This window comes from Anser cygnoides, chromosome 5, assembly GCF_040182565.1.
Source record: "Anser cygnoides isolate HZ-2024a breed goose chromosome 5, Taihu_goose_T2T_genome, whole genome shotgun sequence".
NCBI lineage: Eukaryota > Metazoa > Chordata > Aves > Anseriformes > Anatidae > Anser > Anser cygnoides.
The window spans coordinates 58,016,323-58,029,930 of record NC_089877.1 but is presented as its reverse complement, the minus strand read 5'-3'; the positions used below and the strand labels follow the sequence as shown (position 1 = coordinate 58,029,930).

Genomic DNA, 13,608 nt, shown 5'->3' with positions numbered 1-13,608 from the left:
GAGTCTGGAGTGCTGTTTATTTTTACCAAATTTACACTTTTTTTTGGACTCTTAAAAAAAAATAAGGTTCCAAAACTATGCCGCCTTAGGCTGTTCAGTTTCAAAGATCGTTTGTTTTTTGAAATAAGGTCCCTGAAAAGTTTACTTGTGGCATAACATTGAACAGAGTATCATTGAAATATTTTCAGTCTTTCACAATATAAGGTGTTTTGTTTGTTTGTTTGTCCACAACTGGTACGGCCTTCTTTCTATGAAGGGAACATTTCAGTAACTATGCTTCTCATTCGAACTTCTAGAAACTTTGTTCCTTGGGTACATTTTCACTCTCATTCCAGATTGGAAGAAAAAGGCATCTCTGTCTAGCTCTGCTGTCTAAAACTCTTAGATTGGTTTAGTTTTTCTCTTTAAAATCCTAAGCAAATGCCAGAAGTCTGGGGTATTTACTTTCCACAAGCACAGAGTACAGTAACTAGTTCATCAAAACTAAGTATTTCACAGCTGAGAGCTCACAACTAAGACTGAAAATAACAAAATTCATAGCTTAAAACATACTAAAATACAGAAGCTCTGTTTTCTCCCTGTACCATTTTCACAGAATAAACACCTGCTACTACTTAATACAACCATGTATTTCAGGAGTTGGTGAGCAGCGATTGTTAGCACACTTGGCTTGATGCCCAGGAAGGCAACAAGGAAATGACAAAAGGAAATGAACAGCGAGTATTTGTGCAAAACACATCAGAGGGTTTTCCGTCACCACTCATTTCTGAGGATAAGAATAGAAGGCAAGGCTAGTCTCTACTATGCAGTATGCCTGAAAATGAGAGGCCTGTCTCCCTGGGCATGCTTTGTTGTTTCTTAAGAGAAACAGAGCATAATTTTGTCTTTGTGAATAACCCCCAATGGACAGCTTGTGTCCCAGCTCTGATGAGGGCAGCCGGGGCTCTACAAACTCGAAGCTGAATTGATTTACGTTGTAATTTCAGATCTGCAAGTCTTTTTCCTTGAATAAATGAACTCAGACTGAAGACAGGAGTCAAAGGTCCCTCAACTGTCTTGTGCAGCCAGTGTTTATTAAGGTACTCATGTGGCATAAAAAAATCTGTCCAAAAAAATGGAGCCCATCACTTTTAAAAACATCAGTAGTTTTTGCCTCACTGAATCATAAAAAAAATGAAAACCCTTTTTCCACTATTTTAGGGCTGTAAGACTTGTTGCTATGACAGACATTCACCCTTCCCCTGGAGTAATGGTGCAAAAAAATTCTTTGATACATCCATCCAATGTTAGGGAAAGCAAAGGCAAACTTTAAAATCTAAAAAAAAGGGGCCTCTGAGGTACAGTGCATCAGCTGCTGGTGAGACATGCTACAAACTACCCCTTCAAGCCCCTCTGCAGGGCCCTGCTTGTCTGAAATATATAATAAAAATGGTATTTTATTCTTGTAATTGATTTCAAGTGTTTATATCCAATCTCAAATATATATTCATCACTTAATAGCAATTTACGATTTTGCAAGTTTCTTACTAGAGTTTAGTTAATACTCCTTTAAGTGCTCTGAAAGACTTAGAAGGGAAATTCAAAAATGAATTCAAATCCAGTGTTAAGTGAAAAAGTTAACCCTGCTCTTGTATCCACGTGGAGTTTTCAGTCTTAACACTGCCAAACTTCTGAGAAGGAAGCTGCTGAGCCATTTACATTCAAGTAACACTTTTCCAAATGGTCTCTTACCATTTACCATGTAGCCAATACATGGTTTGTGTTATGCTAATCGCAATGAGGTATCATAGACATTATTTAAGTTCATTAAATTATAGCAATTATAACTTCGCTGCTGAACAGTTTGCTAGGTTAAGAGTTAGAATCTGCCGGTTTCTTAATTCTAAGAATAAATGAGGCATATCATTAACTAACTTTGTTCTGGAATATCAGAGTTTGTTCCATGCTTTCAATACATAAAGTATCTGTCATAGTGCTTTAGCATTCTTTTCAAAAAGCCATCAGGCTTAGCAACTTCCTTACGATAAGAAGTTGTGCAAAGTTCCCATATTCAGAATGGCCAGAACAGTAAATAAATGAGTAACTTGCATAAAAGTTATTATCAGCGAATAAATAGAGCTGCTGCAATGGGCAAGGATGAACCATGGTTTATAGGAATATTAACAAAGTGCATCCCCTCCAGCACTCAAGCACGCAGGAAGGTGGGCAACAGTTGATAATTACCATAAAATTGTAAAAGGTTTATGGCCAGAGCTTACAGCACTGTGCAGTACAAGTCCTGAACTACACTGCTGTTAAGCTTCAACAAGCATGACTATGGATGGGGTAAGTGTTTGGTAGCTGAATGAATCCAAAAGTCCTGTTACAATCAGCTTCAGAGGTGTGATTTATTTCAGTTAGAAACCAATGCCAGCTCAAAACGCCGTGAATCCAGTCATGCCACTGACACTACCCGTATTACCACAGCAGGCTCTAGACATGGAAGTCTCATCTTCCTAACCCCCAACAAAAGCCACAGGATGTAGAAGGCTCACTTTTCGTTGTGCTAAGCAATAGCAAAGTACCAGCTCCCAGCTGATCCCGACTGGACAAAATAGAAGAGATGGTGACAAGGCACACTTTATAACACACGTGAGGTGTGTTTAGATTTTGGCAGGGAAAACAGTTTTATCATCAAAAAGGCATTAAGGCCCGAAAGATCAGTAGTTCAGAACAGTAGTCCACCAGAGCATCTTTAAAGTGTGATTGCAGCTGGACTTACTGTAAGAGACATGATTCAGCAGCAAAACTCAGCAGGACAAAATTACATCTTTGACTTCACAACTAGATGGGATAAATACTTTCTAATAACATGGCTTTAGGTACCTGTCACTTTCCTGAAGAACATGTGTAGTCTCTAGTACTAAGCCAGTAAGAAAATGAAGGTGAACTGCATTCAGTTCAAAAAGAAGGAAAAAAAAAGATTAAAAAGTGCACTTGGTTCAACAAATATCATTATTGAAAAGTTTCATTTTTAGGTTGTGTGTAGTGAAAATGTGCTTCTTTCTTGGGATTGTTATATGCTGCTTGTTTCCATTTGATGATGTGGTTTTCAAAAAAAGGTTACAGGTGAAAAGGTCATGTCTGGAATCTGGCGATACAGAAAGCTGAGTGAAAAAATAAAAACATGTTAATTTTTTCCATACTACAGTAAGTTCATCACTTAGCACATTTCCATTTAATTTTAAGACAGACATCATAAAATCAGCATTAAACAAAGGACATAACCAGGAAGATAAATGGAAAAGATCCCACTATATGATTTAACTTGCTTCCAAATTAGGGTGGCAACATTCATTTTCTAATGAGCTTTAGTTTGAGATACCAAGCTTCAGAGCTTGTTCTTTCCCTTCAGAGGCTACTCCAGAATAAATTTATCTATTTACCTTAACTTTGTATCATGATTCTTTTTAACTTTACTCCTCCTTAATTCTCTATGAACCACTTCTTCCAAAGCTCCAAGTATGTGTCAGCTAGTATGATCCAAGCAGAACTGAATTAGGAAGGAATACATTCAGTAGTATCTCTTGATTTTTTTCTGAATTCTCCAACCTAACATCTCTTAAGTACAAGGTTCCCAGAACAGTATACTTCAGTGTCCAATGCAGTAAATAGTAATAAACGTTGTAAATGCAATAAACATTGCAATGAAAATGTACTTCAAACTGCACAACCCCACAGCAACAACAGCTGCTCAAGTTTATTCTCCACTGAAGAAGGGAACTTGTATTAGAATATTGATCCTAAATCAATCTTTTAGTAAAATAAAAAAAATTTCTGTGTTCTGTAACACAGCTTAAAAATATTAATATCCTAAGTCCTTGTAACTGTAACATCAATTCTAACTTCTTCTTTAGGTAGTTCCTGTCTTGTAGAGTGAACAAACCAAAATGTGAATCATTCTGAATATCTGAAATGCAAACTTGAATGCAATTTCTTCTCTACCAATTTTGCTTCTAATGTCTCCCTTACTGTATTTTTAAAGCATGAGTCACAGTAATCATTCTCAGTGATCAACATCAGGATCTCAGTGATCCTCTAATATGATAGTTTTCCTTTGTCATCAGAGCATCCTGCCTCTTTTACATACCACTGCTCTCTCTCAACCAGTCAACAGTTTGACCCGCAATCCAGGTTGCTTAACAAATAACCTCCCATTTCAGCATCCTCCATATTATGTTGGTTTGCATTTGGAACGTTGTGTTTTACCTTTTATGAAGCTGTCAAATGGGTTTCAGAGAACAAAATACAATCCCACATCCATACAGTCATCTCAGGACCAAGTGTTTACACTACCACGTATAATAGAACAGCTGACTATAGCACAGATGAACATGTAAAATACACTGTATGCTTCTCAGTAGTAGTTGGTTTTAGAGCAATTCTTACCTTGGTCTGGATCAGTGCTTTGCAGTTATTGATACTGAATTCATCAAATCCAAAGTCCTCGTTATCTTTAATATCTGATTCCTCAAAAATATCATCCTGGCTCTTTGAAAAGTCCTAATAAAGCAAAAGTTAAATTTCCTTTACTAATGACTATAGGCATAGCCAGACGTATCGGTTAGGCATATAACCTAAAGAGAAGTTTTCCCTCAAATAACAAACACTAAATTTTACTTTCTGGAGCTGTATTTAGATTTATCATGTGCCCCTTCTCAATTAAAAAAAAAAAAATCCTATGACAAAACAAGTTCTATAACTGTGAATCAAATTGTGACTTAAAATTTAAAAAGGCAACTTCAAAATAGATTTCCAAATAAAATTTGGAAATTCAGCTGAACTAGACAATTCCTGAGAAATCAGTGTTAAAAGCAATACAATTTTCCAGTAACAGAAAAAGAAGTAATGCCACCAATTTAAGCTGCTAGTGCAAGGGACAGAAGAGGAGATTACTACATTGGAGAAATGTCTCCAATTCTCTTCTGTTGGATGACATTTCTATAAAAGTGACTGTCAAGTGCAGAATAAATTCTATACTTTCAGCACTGTGATTCTGTTTGTATATAACTTGCATGAAAGGTCAAATACATCCATAAAATGAAAACTGCAACCCCACCGCAGCAATCAAATTATCGATTGGAGCAGTTACTTCTGAGAAGCAAAAGCAACTGCTTCATGCCACCTAAATAACCAGGTTGAATACTCAAGCATCCCTGATGACTTCATCTTCTCAAAACAAGAGATTAAACAGAGACATTTCTTTTACAGATTTTCAGTACTGTTTGTTGCTCTCGATTCAATTTAAAACACATTTCTCTCCCCAGGCCTTGCAAAAACAGACAGTAATCTAAGGAAAAGGGAAGTGGAATACACTTTCAGTTCATATACAGTAAAAACTTAATGTTTTTACTCCAGTAATTACTTTAACAGCCTCACTGATTCAGATCCAATTTTCACTTAATAGAAAGATATTAGACTAATATTTTCCTCATACTCTGAGTAAAAAAGAAAACTGGTTAACCACACACACATCTGAAACCAAATTCTACATTTTATACCTGAAGTTGACTGTGCCATCTAATGTAACAGGCTGCTACATAATGGAGACCTCAATGTAAGGAGACCAAGATTTGATCCCAGCACAATTTCATACATACTTACATATAATGATGAGAAAACATTAGACTATCATTTTGAAAGGTTCTCTTTAAACTTATTACTAATCACGATCTATTTCCTCACTCATCTGCATGTATAGCTTATATAAAACCGATTTGTAATCAAAGGTCTATACTGGCATACTAGGAAACCTTCGTTCAATTACCGTTCGATTTGCATCTATTCCAAGAACACTCAAGAGGTTTTCTTGGCAATGAGATTTACTCCAGGGATGTCTTAATCTGGAGGTATTATCTAAGTCTCTAAGAGTTCTCCATATGTTTCCAGAATCAATGCTAGGAGAGAAAACACAATTTGAGGTTATAAGGTGTACAAAGTTTCCAGTAGAGACATATATAACTTTTAGTTATTTTCACTACAGAGAGTTGCGTACTGGCTTCCCTAGATCTAAAAAGCAATTTATTTTAAAATGACTTCTACATTCATCCAAAGTATCAACCCAATGCACTAATAAATTTGCATGATAATTACTGGATACAGTAAGTCAACATAACTGTATGTTTGGGCTTCTCAGACAAGAAGTGCATTAGAAGCATACTTCAGAGTTGTTACATGCCTGCAACGCACATTAATTAAATGTCGCTTCTGTGACACGTGGGTACAGAGCTCAGCCCTATTAGTTTTGCACACTGCTTTGTCTGTCTCTCAGACCCTTCTCCTTTGTATCAGCGATATGGCGTTGCAGCAGCCTGCTATGGGTCAACTTGCTGGTATCTGGTCTTGACATGTACGTACTACATGACAGAGAGTCAAAGCCAAAGGCACACACTACTGAAATGGTGGGAATTAAACAGTTCCCTCTACATACTACTTCAGGGTCTTACACTGTACTAATCCTTTATAAATCCAAATGCTTTTTATTTAGTGCAGGATAAAAGTATTGCTGATCTTGTTTAGTTACTCATCACAGTATACTGAGGCTTTTTCATCTTTAGTTAGAACTCTGCAATGATACTGCAGTCCCTTTAAATGTTTCTTATATTTCTCCACAGGTTTGAGGCTGAATAAAATATAATGCATATGCAAGGAACTTGCTGACAGGATGCCCACAGTAAATGTTTTAATTATACTTCTTGCAATTCTTATGACATTTCCAAAGCATGACAAAACTTTCTAGATACAAAGCCTCAGATGTATGCAAGAATAACTGCAAAACTGTTTAGTAACTGCAATTCTTTTCAGAAGCTGTTGATCCTTCTAAAACACGTAACAAATCCAAAACCATTCCAGCTGCCTTAAGAGTAAGCTAAGTGATACTAATTGCTATTAACACAACCCCAGGAAAGAAGCCAGATGCACCACAGATTCTGAAGCAAATCTAGTTTAACATGAAGAGCAATCACCACCTGGGAAAAGGGGGGAGGGAGAAAAAATGAGCGTGAGTTGTCAGGAGAAGCAGCAGCAATGCTCCTGCTTCAGATGACAAAGAATTAAGTCAGATGTGTTGTGAAGAAAGGACAAGCAAACAGGAAGAACAGGCTGCTTGTTGGGTGTTCTGGCATTCCAGAAGCTTAGTCATACGAAGTCACACCAACAGCAGGAAAAACTCTAAACAGAAATTTGTACTTTTGTTATATTCCCTTCCTTGCTTTCCCATAGCTTAAACAATTCATTTCCTTTAACAACACAATACATAAATGGTAAGATCTGTATTCTGAAAAAGCATAGTGGTTTAAAAAGTTTATAAGTTTGTCAGAAAGTACTACAAATTTTTAAATTATGAAATGTAATGTAAGTGCTGAGGAAGTGGTGTTTTTTTTTTTTTTTTTTTTTGGCTATTGATCTAAACTTATTACCAAAGTTGATTCTTCATAAGCTCAGGAATCCCAACATCTTCATTATTTGTATCAAGTACTTGATCTAAGCTTCTTATGTTCTCTCTGGACTGCGATACAAAGACTTCTGGAAAGCCCAACTTAAGTATATCCTCATAGCTGTGGTTTGCCTAGAAAAAACAGACTTTTATTACATACATTATACAGGCCAGCCCCGCAGGACTTGGTCCAAAGACTACATTGTTTCCACAGATTGTGTTATTAACTGTATTTAAATTTTGTATTATTAATGGCGCCAAGGGACTGATCCCATAGTTCAGCGTTTTGAGTATTTGCCTAGAATTAGAGTAGGAGAAGCAAGAGCCCAAGAGTTTCTGATGAACCTCGCTCTCTAACTTTACAACTATACAAGTTGTAATATATTACAACTATATATTGTAATATATATATGTAATATATAACAACTATATATTGTAATATATTACAATATTACAAGTATACATTGCTTTGTCTACTAGTAGTCGAGATTCCTTCTCCTCAAGGAAATTCAGTCCAGGTCAAAACCAATTAAAGCTCATTTTGTCAACAGCATTTCTAACACACCTAATGCAGCCAAAGATAACATAACTACTAAATGTTACAGTTACCAATAAATACTTGCACTGTCCAAGTCCACATCAAAGCTGGGGTCAGCATGTCTCCATACACTTGCGTTTGCACCAAACTTTTTCCATCCTATGTTAAAAAGCTTCACCACATTTACGTATTTGTTCCTCCTCCAGCAGTGGTATGGAGGAGGCTTGGAGGTATGAACATAGCCAGGTGAGTGATCCAAACCCATGAGAACAGGCCCAGTGGAAGTAACAAGGTGATCTGAAGACTAGGAAATATGCGTACAAAGATAAATTTACATCTTATCCTAAAAGTATGTTCTTGTGCCATCTGGTCCAGAAGCTTTTTCCCTTTATTCCTTCAAAAAGGAATAACTGCAGTTTTCTAAATCAGAGCAGCTAATTGACTTCAACACCCCGCAGGAGGACTGCAATCCAGAAGCAGCGATGTTGTGTGAAAACTAGAGAATGAAACCAGTCAGCTCGCTTTCAGTGCCTACCAATCATCAATTTAATCTGAAAAAAAACATAAACATGCTTCATACATACATACATGCATAAACTACTTCACATCTTGACAGGTTCCTTTAATTGGAATTCAAACAACTGAAATAAATTTAGATTATTTTCACAGTTTCTTCATACTAAATTCAGGCAAATACAGTGAATATTTAAAGTATTAAGAGTAGGCACAATCAACTAGAGGTAGAGGGCTTCTGTACTTCCGAGTATGCTGCCAGAAATATAATTTGTGCCCACACTGAAGTATAGACCTTACTAAACTGCCCTTCATGATGGGTGACTGTGGGAATATTCAAAGACTCCTGGATAAAATCCTTTGAATCTTGCACAAAGTATCCTAATACTTTAAACTGATTTATAAAATATTTTGGTTAATTTATAACAAAATATATGGAGGAGAAACATGTTTAAAAAGCAAGATTCTATGAAAAAATAATTCTTAAAGAGTGAATAGAGGAAAGCACTGGCCTGCCTGGTATTCATATCAGAGTAACATCAGCAGCTGTAAGAAGAAATTACAAACAAGTCGCTGAATTACAGTTTAGTCAAGCCAGATGAAGAGCTCAATATATACAGTAAAATCACAAGATTTTCTGCATTAATTTTATCTTGGAGATTTGTACTGATTATAAAAATATGAATGCACTAGTTTCAGATCTGTGCTTTCTGAATAAATCCTCTATATCCTATTATACCAGAATACTCTAGGGCTTAAGCAAGTGCACCAGTCCCACTCACAATGGCCAGTATTTATTTAACATGAAAAATCCTTAAAGTTGCTCAATCATGTAGACAAAGTATCCTGTTACTGCAAAGAAATCAGTGACTGTTTTCATTTTAAAATACAGGACTCTGCTCCAGCCTGCTATCATTCAATTAATTGAAGCATTAGATAATGAGGGGCAGACCTCTGACGATCTCTACAAGTCCCTTCTCACCTCCCTAGGTGCTTCTCCATTGACCATACAAAAGACAGCCCCAACCTGACAAGTTTATGATCTCAAAATAACAATACAAAAACCTCACGAATGAAGGACAAGTTATGTGTATGTTCTACATCCAAAGATATCAACAGCTCTACAGCTGTTTCTCTACCCTGAAAAAAGGAAAGAAATGGAAACATATTAACCCTCCCTAGAGTTTCAGCTCATACCAGGTATTTCCTTTTGACTTTGATAAAAGCAAAAATAAAGGAAAGGGTTTGGTACAATTAAGATGCACCGCTTTTAGAAAGAAACTGCTGTATTCTATTTCTGCTCCAGTCCTTATACACCCTCCTTTTTCAGCATAAGGCTTCTTATCTGAATTTCCAGCACAACAAACAATTTACCTTGTTTGTGCATACCAGCAACTCATCACCAGGTACATTGCGATCTCCATTCTACCACTGCTAGACAGTTTACCCCACGTGCACCGTTGTGCTTTCCCAAGTAAGACGTCTGCAATAAGTTCCCAGCCAAGGACAAGAAAACCTGTCTCGTGAAAACTCAGTTCCTGCACATATCAGAACTCATTTAGCAGACTATAAGCAGTAAAATATTAGCTCTGTTGATTAACTCTGTGAAAGTCTTAGTTGACCACTATCCCTTCTTTTTACAAGTGTTTTAATTCAGCATTAAAAAAATGAAGGCTTTTCATTTTGTTTTGTATTTGTACATTCTTACCTAACCTTTGTTAGTTTGCTTCACTTTGTCTGATACACATTAAAACACCTTAATTGCAACAAGGTATAACCCTTAAACTGAAGCGTGTTTTTTTTTTATTTTTTTAAGGACACATTGTTTAACTCAGTATTTACTCAGATTTTAGTTCTAACATGTATAAGAGAATGTGACACCCTGTGCCAGAAAATGAATGGTATTAAATTATTTTTATTCATTTCATTTTATTTCACATTAACTTCCACCCACAACCAATCAAAAATTTCAGAAAGACTGTTGGATTATTCAAGAAGTGAATAAAACATTGATTTCTGTTATTTAATACAAATTCTAACTCAAATTTCTGTTGGTTTATTTGAATAAGCTTGCAGGAAATTCAGAGGACTTTTGTCCACCCCATTTTTGCTACCCGCCTTCCCAATTCTTTGTTTCCTATGCTCATTTTGTCTAGCTTTTAAATTGCATATGCTTCAGGGCAAGGTTCATCATTGTATTTGAAGGGTTTATGTATTCCTAGTCTCCAGAAGCAAAGCAACGCGTTACATTCTTTAAAGCTTTCTAGCAGGATAACTTAAGTATTTGTCAAACACTGTAAAGAAGTTGCTTTTGTTCCACTTGAGTTAACTGCAAAGTAGCTTGACAGTTTCTCTCCCTGTACAGCGTTATCCTCCATAGAGCAGACATTCAGATACAGATCTTAAGATGTATGAAGCAGTAATGCAAACATTTCTGGTCTTTGGTTTACTATTAACACCTACCTCATTTAAAGAGCTCCAAACGTCACGTATCCCACTGTGTAGAGACGGCTCAGAACACAAGTGACCAGCAGAAGTACTGCAATGTCCCCTGCTCCAGTCCGTATCACCTTCAGAAGTTTTTGTAGACTTCACTGAAATTTCAGGATCATGATCGAATCTCTCTGATTTGCCTAAGGACTCCCTGAAGCCTTCAAAATCACCCCAGGAACCGCTGGGTTCTGAGGTACAATAACTGCTCTCAGAAAACCCCTCACTTCTGCTGCTGCTATTTGCTACAGGGAGGCTTTGCTGCATTACCCCAGGATTAGTAATTTCTTCATTATTTGTCCTTTCATTCATGTTACAGTCACTCCCATCGAGAGATATACCACCTATTTCAACTGCTAGATCTCTTGGAGATGTCCAGAGCGACGTGTCTGTATTACTACAACTTTCTACTAGTGACAGGTTCTGCATCTTTGTTTAAGAAGAACAACCCACATTCAGACATCACTTGTTGAAACCTGTACTGAAAAACAACCAAACCCTAGTTAACTTTAGTTGTATTAGAAATTTGAATGTTTCCAAAACATAACCAAATTCTTCATTTCATCCCCAAAGAGTAATAACATTGCTAAATCAAAACAGGATGTCCTTCAGTCTCTCCTCCAGAAATCCACACGTGTATGTTATTCAGTCTCACTTTCTGTGTAAGACATTAGCCTGAAAGGAAAGAATTGTAAATAAATACTTCTGTGATAAGGGCTGCGTAGGAATAAGAAAAGATAGTTGATAAGGTAGTAGAAAGAATGCTCAAGTTAAAATAAACACATTCCAGTATTATGCAACTGAAAAATCACAGCACTTTGGTATACATTTCAAATAATTTTACCCACATCACAAGAAAACCGTGAAATTAATAACAACATTTGGAAAATACTTAACAGAAGTTGTTGGATCTTAACTGAGTACTTAGTGCATATATACAGGAGACAAGAGGAAATACTTACAGCCAATATCCAACGTTATAACAGTTTCGCCCAGCTCGTACTGGTTGCAGACAGGGCTCTTTTTGTTTGCATGGGTTTCTGCAGTCTGAAAGACTACCAAAGAGGCAAATGTGACCTGCAGCAACACAGGAACCAGCAGCTTAATACTGTGAAAAGCAATAGTGCCTCCAACTATTTAAGCAATTAAGAGTGATTTAATAAGATCAATTTGGCATCTGTGAACTACATATGGGACGCTGCCTTTATCGTTTCAGATTCACCGCATCTCCTCAAGCATCCTTCCCACTGAGGGGTTGCTTTTGGCAGGCGCGGGGGCGTTCGGAGCTGCAGTAACACCACTTTTTAGAGACCGGTCACTATGAGATTATCTCAGCAGAGAAACAGGACAAATCTTGATTTTTTTTTATGTTTTTTTCCCCCTCCAAGCTTACCCCGATGGCGCAGCCAGGCACTACCCCCGGCGCACACCCACCTGGGCTGAGGGCAGCCCCCGCGGACTCCAAGGGACCGGGGGAGGAGGGGGCCTGGGGAGGCCGGGCCGGGCACCGGGAGCCCCTCACAGCCCCCCAGGACCCCCCAACCTCCCCCAGGGCTCCGTGATGCCGGAGCCGCCGGCGTTTCACCCACAAGCAGAGGCACCCCCGGGGCGCCCCCTTCAGCCGTGGAGCCCTCCGAGGGGCGGCGGGGGGGTGCCCGCAGCCTCCCTCCGGGCTCCCCCCGGGGCACGACGAGCCCAGCCCAGCTCCCCCAGCAGCCAAGCTCGCCTCAGCCCCCAGCCCCTGGCCGCCAGGCCCGGGGCAGGCAGGGGGGGGAGCAGCCTTACCGCCGCCGATCCAGCGGCCCGGGCCCGGGCGGGAGGCGGCGGCAGGTCGCTATGGGCGGGACTAGGTGTGCCTGCCTGGCGGCGGCCTGCCTCCCCTGCCCGACCTCCTCCCGTCAGATCTGCGCCTTCCCCTTCGCCACCTCCTCCTCCCCGGCCTCCTTCTCCTCAGCTTTCTCGGTTGTTGCCCCGGTGAAGTCCCCCGTCCTCCATATTTCAGCGTCGGGAGGAAATTCTTCACTCTGAGGGCGCTGAGGCACTGGCGCAGGGATGGGGCTTTGGGCAACCTGGTCTGTGGCAGGTGTCCCTGCCCACGGCAGGGGGTTGGAACTGGATCATCTTTAAGGTCCTTTCCAACCCAAACCACGCTGTGATTCTCTCCCATTTCTCTGGATCAACAGGTCCTTCTCTCTTCCACTCTCTGTGCCCCTGGGCCTCTGCTGTTCCGATTGCCTCCACCTTTGTCTCCCTGGGTCAGGCCCACCAGCTGTCTTGCAGCCAGAAGTCAACTCCCACCCTCCAGAAAGAGCCAGGAGATTGGTTTTAAACTCATTACATTGGGAAAAAAAAAAAAAAAAAAAAAAAGCATTCACCTTTTCTAGTTTCTCTCTGCTGTAATCTGGCAAGCTAAGGACATACTGGTTGATGGTGGTGATTCGTGCTTGTTTTTAATTTGAGAACAGCTAACATTCTCAATCACAAAATTCCAGGACACAGACTGAACAAAAAAAGAACATCAACAAGAAAAAACCCTCAATCCACCCAATAATACAACCCCATGATAAAATACTAGGAACAAGCCAGCTACAGC

General features: G+C 39.0%; 1 protein-coding gene across 4 annotated transcripts; it reads right to left on the bottom strand.

Annotated features, from left to right (window-relative positions):
* Positions 1–1,904: 1,904 nt before the first annotated feature.
* On the bottom strand, positions 1,905–12,965 carry CLBA1 (clathrin binding box of aftiphilin containing 1). 4 transcript variants are annotated; one of them, XM_013183085.3, is made up of 7 exons: positions 12,941–12,965; positions 11,978–12,092; positions 10,989–11,690; positions 7,458–7,606; positions 5,807–5,936; positions 4,429–4,542; positions 1,905–3,146 (listed from the first exon to the last, which is right to left on the bottom strand). In XM_013183085.3, the coding sequence occupies exons 3-7, from the start codon at positions 11,442–11,444 to the stop codon at positions 2,982–2,984; spliced, it is 1,014 nt and encodes a 337-aa protein (XP_013038539.3). In that variant the 5' UTR covers positions 11,445–11,690; positions 11,978–12,092; positions 12,941–12,965; the 3' UTR covers positions 1,905–2,981. The 4 variants fall into 4 exon arrangements, with proteins under 4 accessions (XP_013038539.3, XP_047925666.2, XP_047925668.2 ...); XM_048069709.2 differs by lacking the exon at positions 12,941–12,965 and adding an exon at positions 12,801–12,922; XM_048069711.2 differs by lacking the exon at positions 12,941–12,965 and adding an exon at positions 12,801–12,829 and having other exon boundaries at positions 11,978–12,062.
* Positions 12,966–13,608: the final 643 nt, after the last annotated feature.

Excerpts from the sequence above, each read along its gene's own strand:
- CLBA1 (XM_013183085.3), bottom strand. The coding sequence starts at position 11,444 with ATGCAGAACCTGTCACTAGTAGAAAGTTGTAGTAATACAGACACGTCG. Across the intron at positions 7,607-10,988 it reads TTTGGAGCTCTTTAAATGAG|GCAAACCACAGCTATGAGGA; the intron begins GTAGGTGTTAAT and ends TGTTTTTTCTAG. Across the intron at positions 4,543-5,806 it reads GAATAGATGCAAATCGAACG|GACTTTTCAAAGAGCCAGGA; the intron begins GTAATTGAACGA and ends TTGCTTTATTAG.